The sequence below is a fragment of the Cricetulus griseus genome, chromosome 3, assembly GCF_003668045.3.
Source record: "Cricetulus griseus strain 17A/GY chromosome 3, alternate assembly CriGri-PICRH-1.0, whole genome shotgun sequence".
Classification (NCBI taxonomy): Eukaryota; Metazoa; Chordata; class Mammalia; order Rodentia; family Cricetidae; genus Cricetulus; species Cricetulus griseus.
Genome location: NC_048596.1, coordinates 193557557 through 193573334, shown reverse-complemented (window position 1 = coordinate 193573334; position 15778 = coordinate 193557557). Strand labels below are relative to the sequence as shown.

General features: G+C 46.3%; 1 protein-coding gene across 1 annotated transcript; it reads right to left on the bottom strand.

The window, feature by feature from the left end:
* Positions 1-244: 244 nt before the first annotated feature.
* Atmin (ATM interactor) lies at positions 245-15425 on the bottom strand. The gene is made up of 4 exons (XM_027410794.2): positions 15084-15425; positions 8284-8409; positions 6275-6474; positions 245-4459 (listed from the first exon to the last, which is right to left on the bottom strand). The coding sequence occupies exons 1-4, from the start codon at positions 15408-15410 to the stop codon at positions 2653-2655; spliced, it is 2460 nt and encodes an 819-aa protein (XP_027266595.1). The 5' UTR covers positions 15411-15425; the 3' UTR covers positions 245-2652.
* Positions 15426-15778: the final 353 nt, after the last annotated feature.

Genomic DNA, 15778 nt, shown 5'->3' with positions numbered 1-15778 from the left:
GAGTTATAGGTTGTGATATGTGTGCTGGGAATCAAACTTGGATCCTTTGGAAGGGCAGCAAGCTGTCTGAACCACTGAGCCACCTCTCCATCCCTTGGGGTATCTTTTTAGGTAAAACTATCATTATCTTTTCATGAAAGCAAGTGATCATGACCCTTCCATTATTATCTTCTGAAAACCCAGTTTGTAAAAACTTAGGGCAACAAAGTCACATGATGAGTATGTACAAAATTCACACCAAAGGTAGACTTCTAGTTTCTCTTTAATCACCAACTTTGTGTTAACAAACACCCTTAGGAATCCAAGAGACTAGTGGTTTGTTGGGACAGTTCTTGCACACAAAGGACAATTTACATGCTCCATTTTTTCTGTCACCATTAAGAGACATTGCCACAGAAACAAAAACTTAAAGCCATAGATCGCTGCACTTATATTTACAAAAAGCCATGAGCAGACATGCATTTCTCCTTCAGCTGGAGAACTTAAATAGATGCTTGAACATTAAGGCAGTGACGATTCCAAAACATAGCAAGAGAAAATCTAAGTTAAGGCTTTATGTCTGCTCTGAAACTCACATTCACAGGCAACTGTGACCAAAACCACTGTTTAGCTACTGGGGTGAACTCATCTGCTGGGTGTGTTATTAGCCCATTTCCGAGTCCTTTGCACCAGATGAATGGGACACAACAGCAGCAATACCACCAGTTTACCTGATGAATCATCAGTCCTTTAGGTTTTATTTTAAGAGTTCACGTTTGGCAGCACAAGCATATACCACAGAAAGAACAGGGCTTCCCAGGGTAGACTGGATGGTTCCCCAGGCTGTGCTCATTCGGCTTTGTCTGAGAGTTGGGCAATAGCTATGAATCCATGATCTGCTTAGCGCAGAGTCCCCGAGGCATGTTTGACCATGTTCTCTCAAAATGCAGAAGCCATTCCCGATTATTGAAGCCAATGTTCTACTGCTTTTACTCCTTAAGAGTGTATCACAACAGAATCTAGACTAGCATACTTTAGATGGATCTAGTCTACAATTGCTAGTCTCAAGGCACACAAATATGCTTGCCAGACCAAAGTGCTTCCTTCAAGTAAAAGCTGGGGTGGATGGAAGGAAAGACTTTGTAGGCCATGTTCCTCCTATCAGATTAGAAGTGCAAAGTACTGAAAGGGGGCTCGGCAGGAATGTCTGTTCTTCACCCTACTTTTCCCTTTTTAATTCCTAGAGGGTCTGTGAGTACATTACAGGAAGCAGTTGGGTAGCCCCAAGGGTCTGCTGTGGAATGGGAAGAATGTTTGTGGGTGTGATGAGATGAAGTATGTATTTGCACACAACACCCCCCAACCCTTAAATATTTAGGAGAAATGTTTTGCTTTTGCATGCTATGAGGCCACTGATAGCTGGTAGCCTCCAGGAAGCATGGGGACAAGTCACAGGAGAGACCAAGGCATTATTAATGATTGAAAGGTGGTGATATTTTCAGCATCATCCCTATCTCCCAACCCAGCGGGGAGGGTGGCACTCAAGGTTAAGTTTATCACTAATGACAATGATTTAAACAACTCTACCCACACAACAAAGCAGCCATTACCCCCAGAAGACTGGGTTTAGAGGGTTTCTACAAGGCTAAATATGTATTCCTGGTGGGTTTTGTGCCTAGAGGGCATGGAAGCTCTGTGCCCCTTTCCCACCCACTCTCTCCTTTGCAATAACTGTATCCCTGAGTTCTGTAAGCCTCTCTAGTAAATTAACTGAGCCCAAGATTGGGGAGTCAGAGGAACCCCAATTATAGTTAGAAGCTCTGGGGTTCTGGGCCCAAATGAAGTGACTATCCTCTAGCCACTGTGTGCTCACAGCTGGCTGCCTGTTGGCATGTGGCAATCCCAAAAATTTGGTCACAGAGATCTTTTTGATCAACAATAGCAAGGGAAAAGCTTTTCCACGACGCAGGACAAGCCTGAGTTGAACCAAACAGCATGATTCCACAGAACTGTCTCCACGGTTTAGATGGCTTACTCTTACTGGAAGGACTGCTACTTACACTAAGTACTTGCTGTTGGGCAGGAACTTCACAGAGAGAAAAGGATGGACAACAAAGCTGGCAGCAGTCACTGCTCCGGAGAGAAGGGATAGCAGTGACTATGTAAAAACTGTCATAGAAGCTAAAGACAGCTGTGGCTTCCTTTAGTGTTTCCAAGTCAGAAAGGACGTGACAAGGTGAGGGGTGGCAGCACAGCAGTCAGCTGCCACACAAGCATTGTCTAACGTTGGAGATGATGTTTACGTGAAGGTGCCATGTAAGTGCTATACTCAGGTTAAAGCAGTTGCAAAGCTTGGGCCCTACTATCTGGTAAGCTTGGCTTCAGTTAAATGGTTTAAGTATTAGTGTGAAATGTTTTTGTTTTTGTTTTTTTTAAAGATGGAGAGAATAGCTATACAGGAGCAAACGTAGGCAACACTGAAACTTTTTAGATCGACACCTTACACTTTATAATACACTCACATTTGTACACCAATCTTGTGTTCACAAGTACAAAACGTCAAGAACTGCAGAGAACCTAAACAGCTGCCCCACCAACTACATCCCCAGTCGGTGTGGCTGTCCTTGTCCCCATTTTCTAAACATACAAGGAAAGGGGAGCCAGGCTGCAGCTTCAGAAGCTGGAGACAGCGTGCAGCTCCGAGCACGTCTGGGTTTCCACAGAGCTGAACTGGGACTCCATTGTGTTCCAGGCCAAATCAGCTAGAAGGAAGTCACCCATTGCTGTCTGAGTTTCGTTGCTGGTGAAGAACAAGTTCCCCAGGGGCTCAAAGCCAGAGCTCATGGTCTGTGTTTCTGTGCTGTTCAGCTGGACCTTGCTCTCCAGAGCCGGTGTGTGTCGAGATGGGGAGGCGCCTTCAGTTTGGGTCTCTGTGTCAGAAGAGTCAGTGCTCATGGAGAAGCTGGAGTGTTTCAGGATGCTTCCCAGAGGCAGGTGAGGACTACTGTCTAAGAAGAAGTTTAAGTCTGTCTGTGTCTGCGTGTCAAACATCTCCAGGCCTAAAAAGCTTGAACTTCCTCTGAACCCGTAGGACTGTGCGGAGGGGTCTGTGAGGAAGAAGTCAGTCTGGGTCTCAATGTCCAGGGACTCCAAGGCTGGCTCAGTGCTCATGCCGCTGAGTTCACTCTCTTCAGTCTGAGTCTGGATATTTGAGGCTGAAAGGAATTCTTCAATATCGAAATCGATCCCAGAATTCTGGCCTGAGCCTGATGGGAGCTGGGCATCAGGCCCAGGGTTTGCGTCGGACAGAAGACTCCGGTTGTCTAGTGCTTGACCAGGCAGATTGCTTGACAAGATGTTTTCTAAGTCACTCAGTAGATCTATGGTTTGGGTCTGATTATCTGTCATGTTCTGTGAAGGAAGCATGCTGTTCTGGGCACTGAAGTGTAACAAGGGTGCAGGCTTTTCAATGACTTGGCTTAATATCTTATGGTCATTCTGAGGTAACAGACCATGAGTTACTGTCTCTGAAACTAAACTACTACTCATGATGTTGTCCGTGGGAACGCTATATGATGAATGGACACCTTCAAAAATGTCCCCACACAGGCCAGCGTGGCCCACCTGCACAGGGTCATCTGTGGGGTCTCGAATCCTGCTGGTTTGGGTTTCTCTGGAGATCCCACCTGGCTGGAAACAGGCATCTATAAATGCATCCGTCTGAGCAGCTATGGATGAAGTGACCTTTGAGCTGGGCACCAACGTCTGGGTGTGGACACTAACGGGAAGGGACACTTGAGAATCAAACGACAGGTCAGTCTGAGAACACGATGACACAGAAGAATCAGGGCTGAGCCACTGAGCAGAAGGTATCAAGTTGGGGGAGGTGTAGGACAGATCAGTCTGCACGTTGATTGAGGAGATGCTATTCTTCTGACATGTATTTCCTAGTTCTTGTAAAGGACCACAAGGACTTTTCCCCAAGTTCTCTTGAACACCTGTACTGACTGGCTCAACAATAGGACTGATAATCTTCGAAAGAGGTAGGCTCTCCTTCATAGAGCAGGCCTGGGAATCCAGGCTGAGGACCAGGGTTCCTACTGACAAGGGGACTAAGTGCACAGCACCTGCTGCAGAACCTCGATCCACACCTAACACCACAGGCTGGGCTGAGGGGTCGGCTGTAGGCACAAAGACAGGCACAGGGGAAAACTGCATGACTGGAAGTTTAACCAGAGCCACCTTGGGCTTTGGTAAAAGCAACTTCTGGGGGCACCTGGGAGGTGCTGTGATGTTCTGCTTTTTGGCATGAGTGCGGAAAGAGTCTTCAAATGATGCTGCTAGCTTTACTTCTGATGCTTCCAGTTCATGAACGTCTTGGTGAGGAGCTGGTTGGTCACTCAATGGTTCAATGGTTTTGCTGGACAACTTCTGGCTTTGCAGGTAGCTTTCCATTTTTCTTTTTTTACCAGGTGGGTCTCTGAAAACAGTGACAAAGCAAAAATAAAACCAATTTTAAAATGAAACAAAAAAATTTATTAAAATTTTTTTATGTGAACTTGTGATTCTCTGTGATAGTATGTGTAGATGGGCACAGAAGTTGGATATGGGTGTAGGATTCTTTTGGAGCTGGAGTTAGGGGGGATTGTGAGCTGCCTGACGTGTCCTGGGAACCAGAATCAGGTATTCTGTAAGAGCAGAAAACTTTCCTAACCACTGAGCCATCTCTTCAGCCCCTAAAATGTAGCTTTCAGGCTGGAGAGATGGCTCAGAGGTTAAGAGCACTGGCTGCTCTTCCAGAGGTCCTGAGTTCAATTCCTAGCAACTGCATGGTGGCTCACAGCCGTGTATCATGAAACCTGGTGCCCTCTTCTGGCCTGCAGGCATATGTGCAGACAGAACACTGTATATCTTTAAAAAAAAAAAAAAATGTAGCTTTCATTGGTTCTATACCATTATATCTTCATTACTCAATTAATGCCATTTCCCACAGGAAAGGTGGGATCCAGTCAGTGGTGACACATCCCTTCTGGCTGAGAGTTCTGCATGCACTCAGAAATATTCCCACTCCCTCTCTCCAGGCTGGCCTTAATTTTTAGGACCTCTTCTGCCTCCTAAAGGATTACAGGCATATGTTACATGCAATGCACTCCATCTTTAACTTGGAGTTTAAATATTTTTCTATTTTTTTTATTACATTTATTTATTGTGTGTGACCGCATGTGCCATAGTACATGGATTATGTGGAGGCTAGGAATTGGTTCTTTCCTTCAACCATGTGGGTCCTGAGGATCAACTCAGGTCATCAGGCTTGAAGGCAAGAACCTTTACCCACTGAGCCATCCTGCTGTCCTCTTAACTTAGATCTTTAAAATCAGACCAAGAAACTTACAAGCACCTATAGCAGAAAGCCATTACACCAAATATAAATTTGATCTTTAAAAATGAAATTTAAAGCTACATGGGGGTGGGGGGATGGAGGGTGGGCTGAGGCAGAAAATTTAAGACCAGTCTTAGCTACACAGTGAGTTCAGGGTCAGTGTCAAAAAAGAAGTAAAATGAGGATGGGCTGTGACTCAGAGCTGAGCACTTGCCCAGCATTCATGGGGCTCAGAATTCAATCCTCAGCACCAGAGAACGTAAATAAACAGACAAAGGAAACCCTGAGTTACATACAACTTTTAGCACTCAACAATCCATTTCTCTAGAGAGAAGATGCTTAAAGTTGAGATTTTCAAATGGGAATAAGAAGGGATCCTCAGGAACTGTGTGCTGGAGAGCTAGCTCAGCAGTTAAGGAGACTTGCTGCTTTTCCAGAGGACCTGAATTTGGTTTCCAGCACCTGCATTGGGCAGGTCACAACCACTTGTAACTCCAGCTCCAGGGGGTCCAATGCCCTCTTCTAGCCTCTTCAGGAACCTGCATACATGTGCCATTCATACACACTGACATAGACATGTACATGTAAGTAAAAATAAAAATCTTTAGGAGAAAAACATACAAAGCAAGTGGGTCAGCATCTCAGGCTCAGTGCTGGGCACTGGCGTACATATCTGCAAGCCCAGCACCCGGAGGCTGAAGCAGGAGGACCATAGGCCCAGCCTCAAAGACAAAATTAAAGAGATATCCTGGCCCAAGGGGGCTTTTTAGTTATTACTGCTATTATTCCAAAAGAACCCTTTTAAAGCCACAGGTTCTGTTCCCCGTTCCTTTTGTTTCCCTATGTGGCTTGCTCCCCAGGAAGCCCCCTTTCCAACCCTTCACAGCTGCTCAACACAATCTCTTTGTGCTTTACCTGTGTTCTGCAGGGATCTCATGGCCAGTTCGGTAGATGTGAGACTGCAGTGCGGTTCTGCTGGCGTATGGACAGCCACACGTACACTGGAAGGTCTTGCCGCAATCCTCCTCATGTCGTTTCAGGTCCCACTCAGTGCCATAGGAATTACTGCATTTACTGCATTTGTGCTTCTTTTCTGCATGCATTTTCATAAAGTGCTGCAAAAAACACAGTTGAGATTAAGACAAGAGACAGCATCACATTAAGATCCACCCCCACACACCCAACTTCACAGCCATCACCAGGTATAGCATTTCCAAGCTGACAAACTCCAGTTTAACATATGTTTCTCCTTATGCAGAGTGGGAAGGCTGCCTTGGAACCAACAGTGTATTCAGACTCTCAACTACACATTAAGTGCTGTGGGCCAAGGATACACAGTGTGCTGGCCAGGTTTATGTCAACTTGACACAAGCTAGAGTTATCTGAAAGATAACTGGCTTTAGGGCATTTTGTTAATTAGTGATTGATAGGGGAGAGGCCCAGCCCATGGTGGGTGGTGCCATCCCTGGGCTGGTGGTCCTGGATTCTGTAAGATCCAGGAACCAGGCTGAGCAGATCATGATGAGCAAGCCAATAATAAGCATCCCTCCATGGTCTCTGCATCAGCTCCTGTCTCCAGGTTCCTGCCCTGTTTTGAGATTCTGATCTGGTTTCCTTCAGTGGTGGACTACGATGTGGAAGTATAAGCCAAATAAAGTGTTTCCTTCCCAACTTGCTTTTTTGGTTGGTGTTTCATTACATTAATAGTAACCCTGACTAAGACATACAGTCTCTGCAATGTCCTTCTCAGGACCCTCCAGCAGAACTTCAGGAATCATTTCAGTTTTGTTTCTCAAATTTTATTTTTATGTATGTGTGTCTGTGCATGCATATGAACATGAGTAGTGTCTGTGGGGCCAGAAATCAGATTTCTATGGAGTTACACATGGCTTTGAGCCACTTGACATGGGTGCTGGAACCTCTCCAAGAGTTGTATGAGCTTTTAGCCACTGGACCTTCTCTCTAGCCCTCAGGATCAATCTCTGCAGTCTGGAACCTTTCTTTCCCCAGCAGCCAGATCCCTCCCTCCTCACAAGACAGCCTGGTTATGCCTGCTTAGCAGGCAGAGCACAAACTGAGTTTACGTCATCATCTGTATGTCATTGTGCTGGCTTGAATGAGGATAGCTCCACAGCCACACTCAGATATTTGAATGCTTGGTCCCTAGTTGACTGGTGACACTGTTTGGGTAGGTAGGTTTAGGAGGTGTGGTCTTGTTGGAGGAAGTATGGCACTGGGAACAGGCTTTGGGGTTTCAAAGCCACATGCCTCCCTGGTTTGCTCTCTTTGCATCCTGCTTGCAGTGTAAGATGTGAACACTCAGCTTTTGCTCTGGCCACCATGCCTGCCTACTTGCCCCCCCTTCCCTGCCATGATGGACGCTCATCCCCCTGGAACCATAAGCCAAATAAACACTTCCTTCTATAAGGTACCTTAGGGCAGTTTTATTTCTTTATTACATTTTTATTTATTTATTGTGTAAATACAGTGTTCTGCCTGCATGTGTCCTTGCAGGCCAGAACAGGGCACCAGATCTTATGTCAGGAGGTTGTGAGCCACCATGTGGTTGCTGGTAATTGAACTCAGGACCTGTGGAAGAGCAGTCAGTGCTGGCCAGTCACTGAGCAATCTCTCCAGCCCTATTTATTTATTTTTTAAAAAGATTTTATTTTATGTGTATGGGTACTTCATGCGCATTTATGTTTATATATCACTTATGTGCAGTTCCTACAGAGGCCAGAAGAGAGTGTTGGATTTTCCAGTTACAGACACTTGTAAATTGTCATGTGGCTGCTGGAAACAACCTGGAAAAGCAACCAATGCTCTTAACCACTGGGCTGTCTCTCCAGGCTGGCCATGGTGTTTTATTGCAGCATCAGAAAAATAACATGTCCACCTTGAAAAAGGTGTAGTAAGTGACATACCTGTTTAACCAGAGAAAACTGAGAAAATGGTCTGTCAGGGCCTCGAGGACATCCTTTGATTGGACAACAGTAGAATTTCGGGACAGTTTTCAAATCTTTTCTTATTGTTGGATTTACTATGCCATCCTGCAAAAGTAAAATCCAGCAATCATTCATTCATTCAAGACATGGTTTCTCTACGTAGTCTTGTCTAGCCTTAAACTCACTATGTAGACCAACTGTTGAATAATATTTTGATAGCATTCTGACAATAAAGCTTGCTTTGAATCAGAGGGTGGAGCTAGCCACTAGCTGACTAACGTTAGGCATAGAGGTTTTGGGGGACTGAGAACAGATAAGAGACAGGAAATAGTAAGGCAGGGCTTAGAGAGGATCTCAGTCTTTTTGGATAGGAGGTCACTGGTGGCTTTCCCGCCACTTCTCTGGTCATTCAGGTTCTTACCCTGATATCTGACTCCTGATTTTTTATTGATAAAAAATGATTAGATAAATGCATCAGAGATCTGCCTGTCTCTGCCTCTGGAGTGCTGGAATTAAGGGGTGTACCATCACACCTGGCCCAGCAATTGTCTTCCAAACCCATCACAACAGGCTAGTGGTAGAAATTAAGGAAATAGGCATCCATCTGCCCTCCCAACCAGCTTGTCTGCAAGTAGAACCACTCCTCAGCTCCCAGACTTGTCCTTGCTCCTGTTTCTCATCCTTGCCCACAGTCTTAGTTTGAGCCCCTGAGAAAACCTCCTGTGAATAGGACCTGGGCCTCATTGGGAGCACTGTGGCTTTCCATTTTTCAGTCTGTGTGCCTGAGTTCTCACACATGCTGTGCAAGTATATAGAGGTCAGAGGTCAGAATCAGGCATCTTCCTAGATCATTCTCCATTTTATTTTTACTTTTACAGAATATTCACTTAGTATGTGTATGCATATGCCACAGCACACATGTAGAGGTCAGAGAACAACTTGTAAGAGTGTATCATTCTGTCATGTGTGTTAAGGGATTACCCTTAGGTCATCAGGCTTGGCAGCCAGCACCTTGACCTGGTAGGCTGCCTCACTGGCCCTCCATCATATTTTTTGGAGATATGGCCCCTCACTATTATGGCTATTCTTAGTTGTCAACTTGACTACATCTGGAATGAACTATAATCCAGAAATGGAGGGCACATCTGTGAGATCTTTTGCTTGGTTTGAAGTAGGTGATCCACTTCTAGTACAGATCTTTGAGGTGAGAAGACATACGCCTTTAATCCGGGCCAAAACTTCTGCTGGAAGTCTATATAAGAAGCAACCTTTTGCTCTTTGCCTGCTTGCCCTTGCCTTGCTAGCACATCCATTCCTTCACTGGCATTAGAACATAGTTCTTCAGGACTCCAACATATACTGAAGACCACCTGAGACATCCAGCCCTGTGGACTGAGCAACTACTGGTTTCCTGGACTTTCTGTTCACAGCCAGCTGTTGTTGGGTTAGCTGGATTGCAGCCTGTAAGTCATTCCCATAAACCATCCATCGAGAAGAAAGAGAAAGAAAGAAGAGAGAGGAGGGAAGTGGGAGAAGAGAGGAGAGGAAAAAAGAGAAAAGAGAAGAGAAGAGAAGAGAAGAGGCAGAGGGATTCATTCCGTATGCTCTGTTACTCTAGAGAACCCTGACTCACTGAACCTGGAGCTCATCAACTCCACTAGGATCCAGGGATCCTCCTGTCTATCTTCCCAGCATTAATGAAGGCATGGCCTCCAAACTTGGGTCTTCATGCTTGTATCACATGCACTTTATAAACTGAGCCACCTCCAGACCTACATGAAGAACCCACCCCCCCCTTGTTTATTTTATGTATATAGGTGTTTTGTGTGCCTGGTACCCACCATGGCCAGAAGAGGGCACCAGATCCTTTGGGACTGGATTTACAGATGGTTATAAGCTGCCGTGTGGGTTCTGGGAATTGAACTCAGGTCCTTTGGAAAAGCAGCCAGTATTTTTAACCACTGAGCCTCCTCCCCAATTCTGGTAAGTTTTTGCTAAGTGCAACTCATTTTTTTTCCTAACCCAATATTCTACCATCTCCAGCTCCTCCTCCCGAATTTCCCTTTACAAGTCCTCACTAATTAGTCCAGGCTGGCCTTGAACTTGTCCATCTACCTCAGTGTCAGAAGTTTGTGGAATGTTTGTGTCACCATGCCTAGCTTTTGGATTTATTTATTTATTTATCTATTTATCTATCTATCTATTTATTTATTTATTTATTTATTTATTTATATTTTCCAAGACAGGGTTTCTCTGTGGCTTTGGAGGCTGTCCTGGAACTAGCTCTTGTAGACCAGGCTGGTCTCGAACTCACAGAGATCTGCCTGCCTTTGCCTCCCGAGTGCTGGGATTAAAGGCGTTCTCCACCACCGCCCGGTGGAATTATTTATTTTTTATTCGGGGCCAGTGAGATGGCTCCATGGGTAAAGAGACTTGTTACATAACCCTGATGACCTGAGTGCAACTCCTGGAAATATGATAGAGGAAGTGAACCATTTCCTGAAAGTTGTCTTCTGATATCCATATGAGAACAATCTCCTCACTAATAATAATAATTAATTAATTAAATGTATTTTATTTTTAGAGACATGTTTTTTAATACATTGCTCAGGATGGCTCCAAGGCTTAAGTACGCCTCCTGCTTCAGTCTCTGGAGTAGGTGGGTCTATAGTTTCACACACCACCACACCAGGAGTCTCACACTCTACCATTCTACTTTTACTCTCTTCCCCTCTGCTCCTGGCACCCTTGCTCTACTTTGTCCTCAGATGGTGCTCTATTCCCAACCAACCACTCCTTTCTCAGATGGAAATGTGGGAACACTTCATTTAATATTAATATCGAATAAATAATTAAATATTTTAATATTAATATTTAAATATCCCAAGATTTTACAAAAGAAACAAGATGGTGGGGACCAAGGGTGTAGCTCAGTGAAAAGCACCTGCCAGCAGGAGTAAAGCCCCAGGTTCCATCTTCAGCATCACAGAACAAAACCCCCCAAACCAAGATTGGAAAAAAAACTACGCAAATGAAAGGAGGAGGGGCTGGAGAACACTTGCTGCTTTTTGCAGAGTTCTGTTCCCAGCACCCACGTGGCAACTGGCACCTTACAACCACCTGTAACAACCACCTGTGTCTCCCTCCAGCTCCAGGGGACCCAGTGCTGGGTTCTGGCCTCTATAAGCAACCATAGCTTTGCCACAAACACATATACACAAATAAAAATAAAGAGCAGAAAAAGGAGGGGAAGGAGGGACATGGCTGAAGAGGAGAAGAAAGAAGACCATAAAGATGGCAGCAGACAGGCTGGGGAGATGGCTCAGCGGTTGAGAGCACTGGCTGTTCTTCCAGATGACCCAGGTTCAATCCCTAGCACCCACATGACAGCTCACAACTGTAACTCCAGTTCCAGGGGATCCGACACTCATACAGACATATATGCAGGCAAAAACACCAATGCACATGAAATAAAAATAAATAAAAATTTAAAAAAATATTGTGGCAGAAAGTGCCTAGCACCTTACCACCCTTACAGAAAGCACCCAAGGAGTCCAGTTGCTTCTTACCTATTCTAAACTGAAAGTCAGTAATCTTCATACACTATGGTTCACAGAGCAACCTGCCACAGCCTTTCTTTCCTCTCTAAAATAACTTCATAGGAAATCACTGAAAATATACCCCTGGATGGAAGAGAATGCAGAACCCACTAAGCTAGGCTTTCAAATGTGAATGCTGCTCTGTAAGAATCCACCGGCCCCTTCCCTGCTTTCAAATGAATGCATCTCCAGCAGCCAGGCAGAGCCTGCTTCCTCCCACTCTTCCTCTGGATCATTTTAGCTCTCACTCCAAAACATCATTGCTCCCTTTCTCGGCTGAGCCCACTGCAGGCACAGCTGGCTGATGACATGTCCAGATTTTCTTTCAGGGCGTGAAATACAGACATTTATTTTGAGAAGCCACATAAAGCCAAAGGTGGCTTACAGTTCCTCCATTTTACTTGCCTTCCTTCAGATGTTAGGTATTCAGTTGGGGTTAGATTAGAATAAAATAACCATACAACTAACGGGGGAAAGAATAAAAGATTATCATGGCCAGGAAAACAGAATAACAAGGAAAGAAATTAGAATCACACAAGTAGCTGTAGCCAAGACAATGAAAATTTCCACTGAGTTGAAGTCAGCCAATATGGGGCTGGGGAAATGTCATAGAGTGGTTGAGACTGTGTACTGTTCCTGCAGGGGACCCAAATTCAGTTCCTAGCATCCATGTCAGCTAAAGTGGCTCATAACCACCTGTAACTCTAGCTCCAGGGGAGTCAATGCCCTCTCTGGACTCCAGAGGCACCCATACTTGTGTGCATATATCAACACACAGACACACATAATTTTTAAAACATCTAACTAAAAAAAAAGTCAGCCAATTGGGCAGTCTCAGAGTATTGTTAGAGCAGGGAAGGGATACACACACCTAACTGATCAATCATGCTCCCCAAAACACACAAGGCCTTTGAGGAACAAAGCTACATTTGTCCCAATGCCACACCTTTCTCTTCCCTAATAACACTTTGAGAATAACATGTCAAGAATTGAACTGAAGAGACTCTTGGTAGTGACCAGCCTAAGGGGACACATAGTTGTTACCTGAGGCCTTACCATATAGGTCCCTTCATTAGAAAAAAAAAATGGACCCCCTTTCCATCAGACAACATATGCCCAGGGCCAGGAGGTCCTGAGATTACCAAGGCAGAGGTTACAGGGAAGTGAGCTGTCTGACAGGGAACTAGCAGCCACAGTTCTGAGGGAGTTTACTGCTCAACAGTCCATCTTTCTGCTGCTCAATATCTGGGTTCTGGAAGGGACCAGCCTGTTTATTGCTATCTCCAGATAAAAGAATCTGAAAAATGAATGATGATTATGGAAAGCATGACTTCACACAAGCTCTAGGCCAGAGAGGACACCAGGACTCTGACATTCTCAAACCGGAGTGAAGATCTGACTGTTGACCTCCATATCTGCTAGAGTAGGTCATGTAGTGGTGCATGTTGTAGTTCCAGCACTTAGGAAGCAGACGCAGGAACATACCCAACAAGTTTAAGGCTACCCTGGTCTACCCAGTGAATTCAGTTCAGCCAGGGCTATGCAGTAAACCCTACCTCAGACCCTAACCAAATGAAACCAAACCTGTATTGGCTAAGACATGTTCCTCCTATCACATGTTATGTCTGGCCTCCTGTGTATTCCTGAGCTTTGGGCTCTTAAAAAACACAAACAGAAGCATCTATTGTACATCATGAAACTAGTTTTCCATGGTCAGTGGCATCTTTGTGCTTCCGAGGCATCCCACAGTTTTGAGGGGTACAGCGCTCCTAACAGCAGCTCCAGAGAAAACAAGTGACTTGCTAAGATATGCTGGCTAGAGTCACACCAGCCCAGACTGAGGAAGCCTGTGGTCAGACTGGTAGCTCCTGGTCAGAAGCATACCACTTGGGGCTGGGGATGTAGCTCAGGAGAGTGTTGCCTAGCATTTATAAGTTCTGTGTTAGTTCCCCATATTGAATAAAACTGGGCATGATGGTGCATGCCAGCAATCTCAGCATTTAAGAGGTAGAGGCAGGAGTATTAAAAGTTCAAGCATATAGTGAGTCTGAGGATAGCTTGGACTACACAAGACATGAACAAACCAAGTAGACAATACTGAAGGCAGGTTATGGTTGCTGAATGCGAGTTACAAGGAACTGAGATTAGGTTGTAGAATTCTTACACACTCACTTTTCACCTAAATTGCGGCGAGAAAAGGGGAGGGTTTCATTAACCTTTAGGATGAAAGAGAAAACTGCAGATCGGAGCCCATGGTGAATTGTACTTTTGTGCTGGAAGGAGGCCCAAACTTTTGCACAGAACTTCCTCAGCATGCCCCTGTTGACATTTCCTGACTGACCTTTCTATGAGATCACTGTCCTCTGAGTGCAGCTGCTAAGTAAAGGCGGGGTCACCGCTCAAGTATACACTTATTAGCCCTACTACAGACTAAAACTCAGAGCTCCTGCTCATCAGTGCTCATGGGAAGTGCCCAAGGTGTCTTTACCTGAAGGTCAGACAGAGTCTGCAATCCCTCAAATCCAACCAGGGTAACATGCAGAAATCTGCTTTTAGAGACTGATGTCTTCCAGTTACAGCACTGCTGGCTGGCATAGAGATCTGATGGTGGAAAGAAGCTTCCTTTTGTAAAAGCTGCGATGCCGTGTCTTTACAGGTCTGATGTGGGGTCCCAACATCTGATTTTTACCAAGCTTCCAGAATATACCATAGGTTTGAAAGTCACTGTCTCCTTTTACGTAACATGGGGAGGTCTTGCTCAGACAACTGTCGTGTTATCTACCGGTGGACCTCCTCCTAAGGATCCACAGAGAAGCCTCCCCTCCCCTCTCATTCCTGTGCAGAGTTGATCTTAACAACCCTAAGAAACTTGTAGCTCAAGTGCCGAGAGCCCAACCCACAGCTGCTTTTGAATGAACGGGTAGGACCCCACGGGCGGTTTTGCGTGAGGGGTGGAAAGCCCGTGGGGGTTGCACCCGGGTGCCTTGGTGGCATCACCTGTCGCTCATCCAAGGAACCCATGTAATGGGCGGCTCTCTGAGGTTCTGTGGGCACGCCACCGAGAAGCGGCTGGCCCGGTGCGTGTGCGCGCTCCGTGCTCTCGCGCTCCCTCCGTGCACGGTCAGGTGCAGGTGGCCGGGCACCCCGCACACCCCTCGCCCCCGGCCGCGGCCCTCTCACCTGCAGTCGGTGGCTCTTGACCAGGTGCATGTTGAGCGCAGGGCTGTTGGGCAGTATCTTGCCGCAGCCGCGCACAGTGCACAGGATATTGGTGCGCACAGCCCGGGACAGCTCACTCACAGACGGCTGGATCAGCTCCCGGGCGGGTGGCACCGGGACCGCGGCCCGAGCCCTGGCTGGTCGCGGTCGGCTGCCTGGAAGCCGCGACTCCGACGGCCCCCACGGCCCCGAGGCGGCGGCGGCGGCTCCCCGCGTGCTCGCCGGCATGGCCGGGACACCCGGGGCCGGAGCCGCGGACGCAGCCGCCGCCGCCTCTGTGGCCGCCATGGCTCCCGCACAGCCGCCAGGCCCCTCTCTCAGGGCCCGCCCCCGCCGCAGCCACTTCCGGCAGGGGGCGGGGCCGCCGGGCTCATTAGCATCCGGCTGGGTGGCTGCTGCAGCGCCCCCAGATGGCCGCGGAGAACGCGTATCGGAGTCGCATCCATCATCGGAGGGAAAACAGGTGAGCTGGATGGGTTCCATGGATCCTACCTAGCTCAGGCAATAGCTGGATAGAAGAAAAAGGGATGCTTTCAGTTTTATTGGTTTTTTTTTTTTGGTTGTTGTTTTATTACTATTATTATGAATTAGCTTTATATTGTAGACCATTTGCCTAGCATGCTAAAAGCCTTGAGTTTGATTTGCAGCACTTAAAA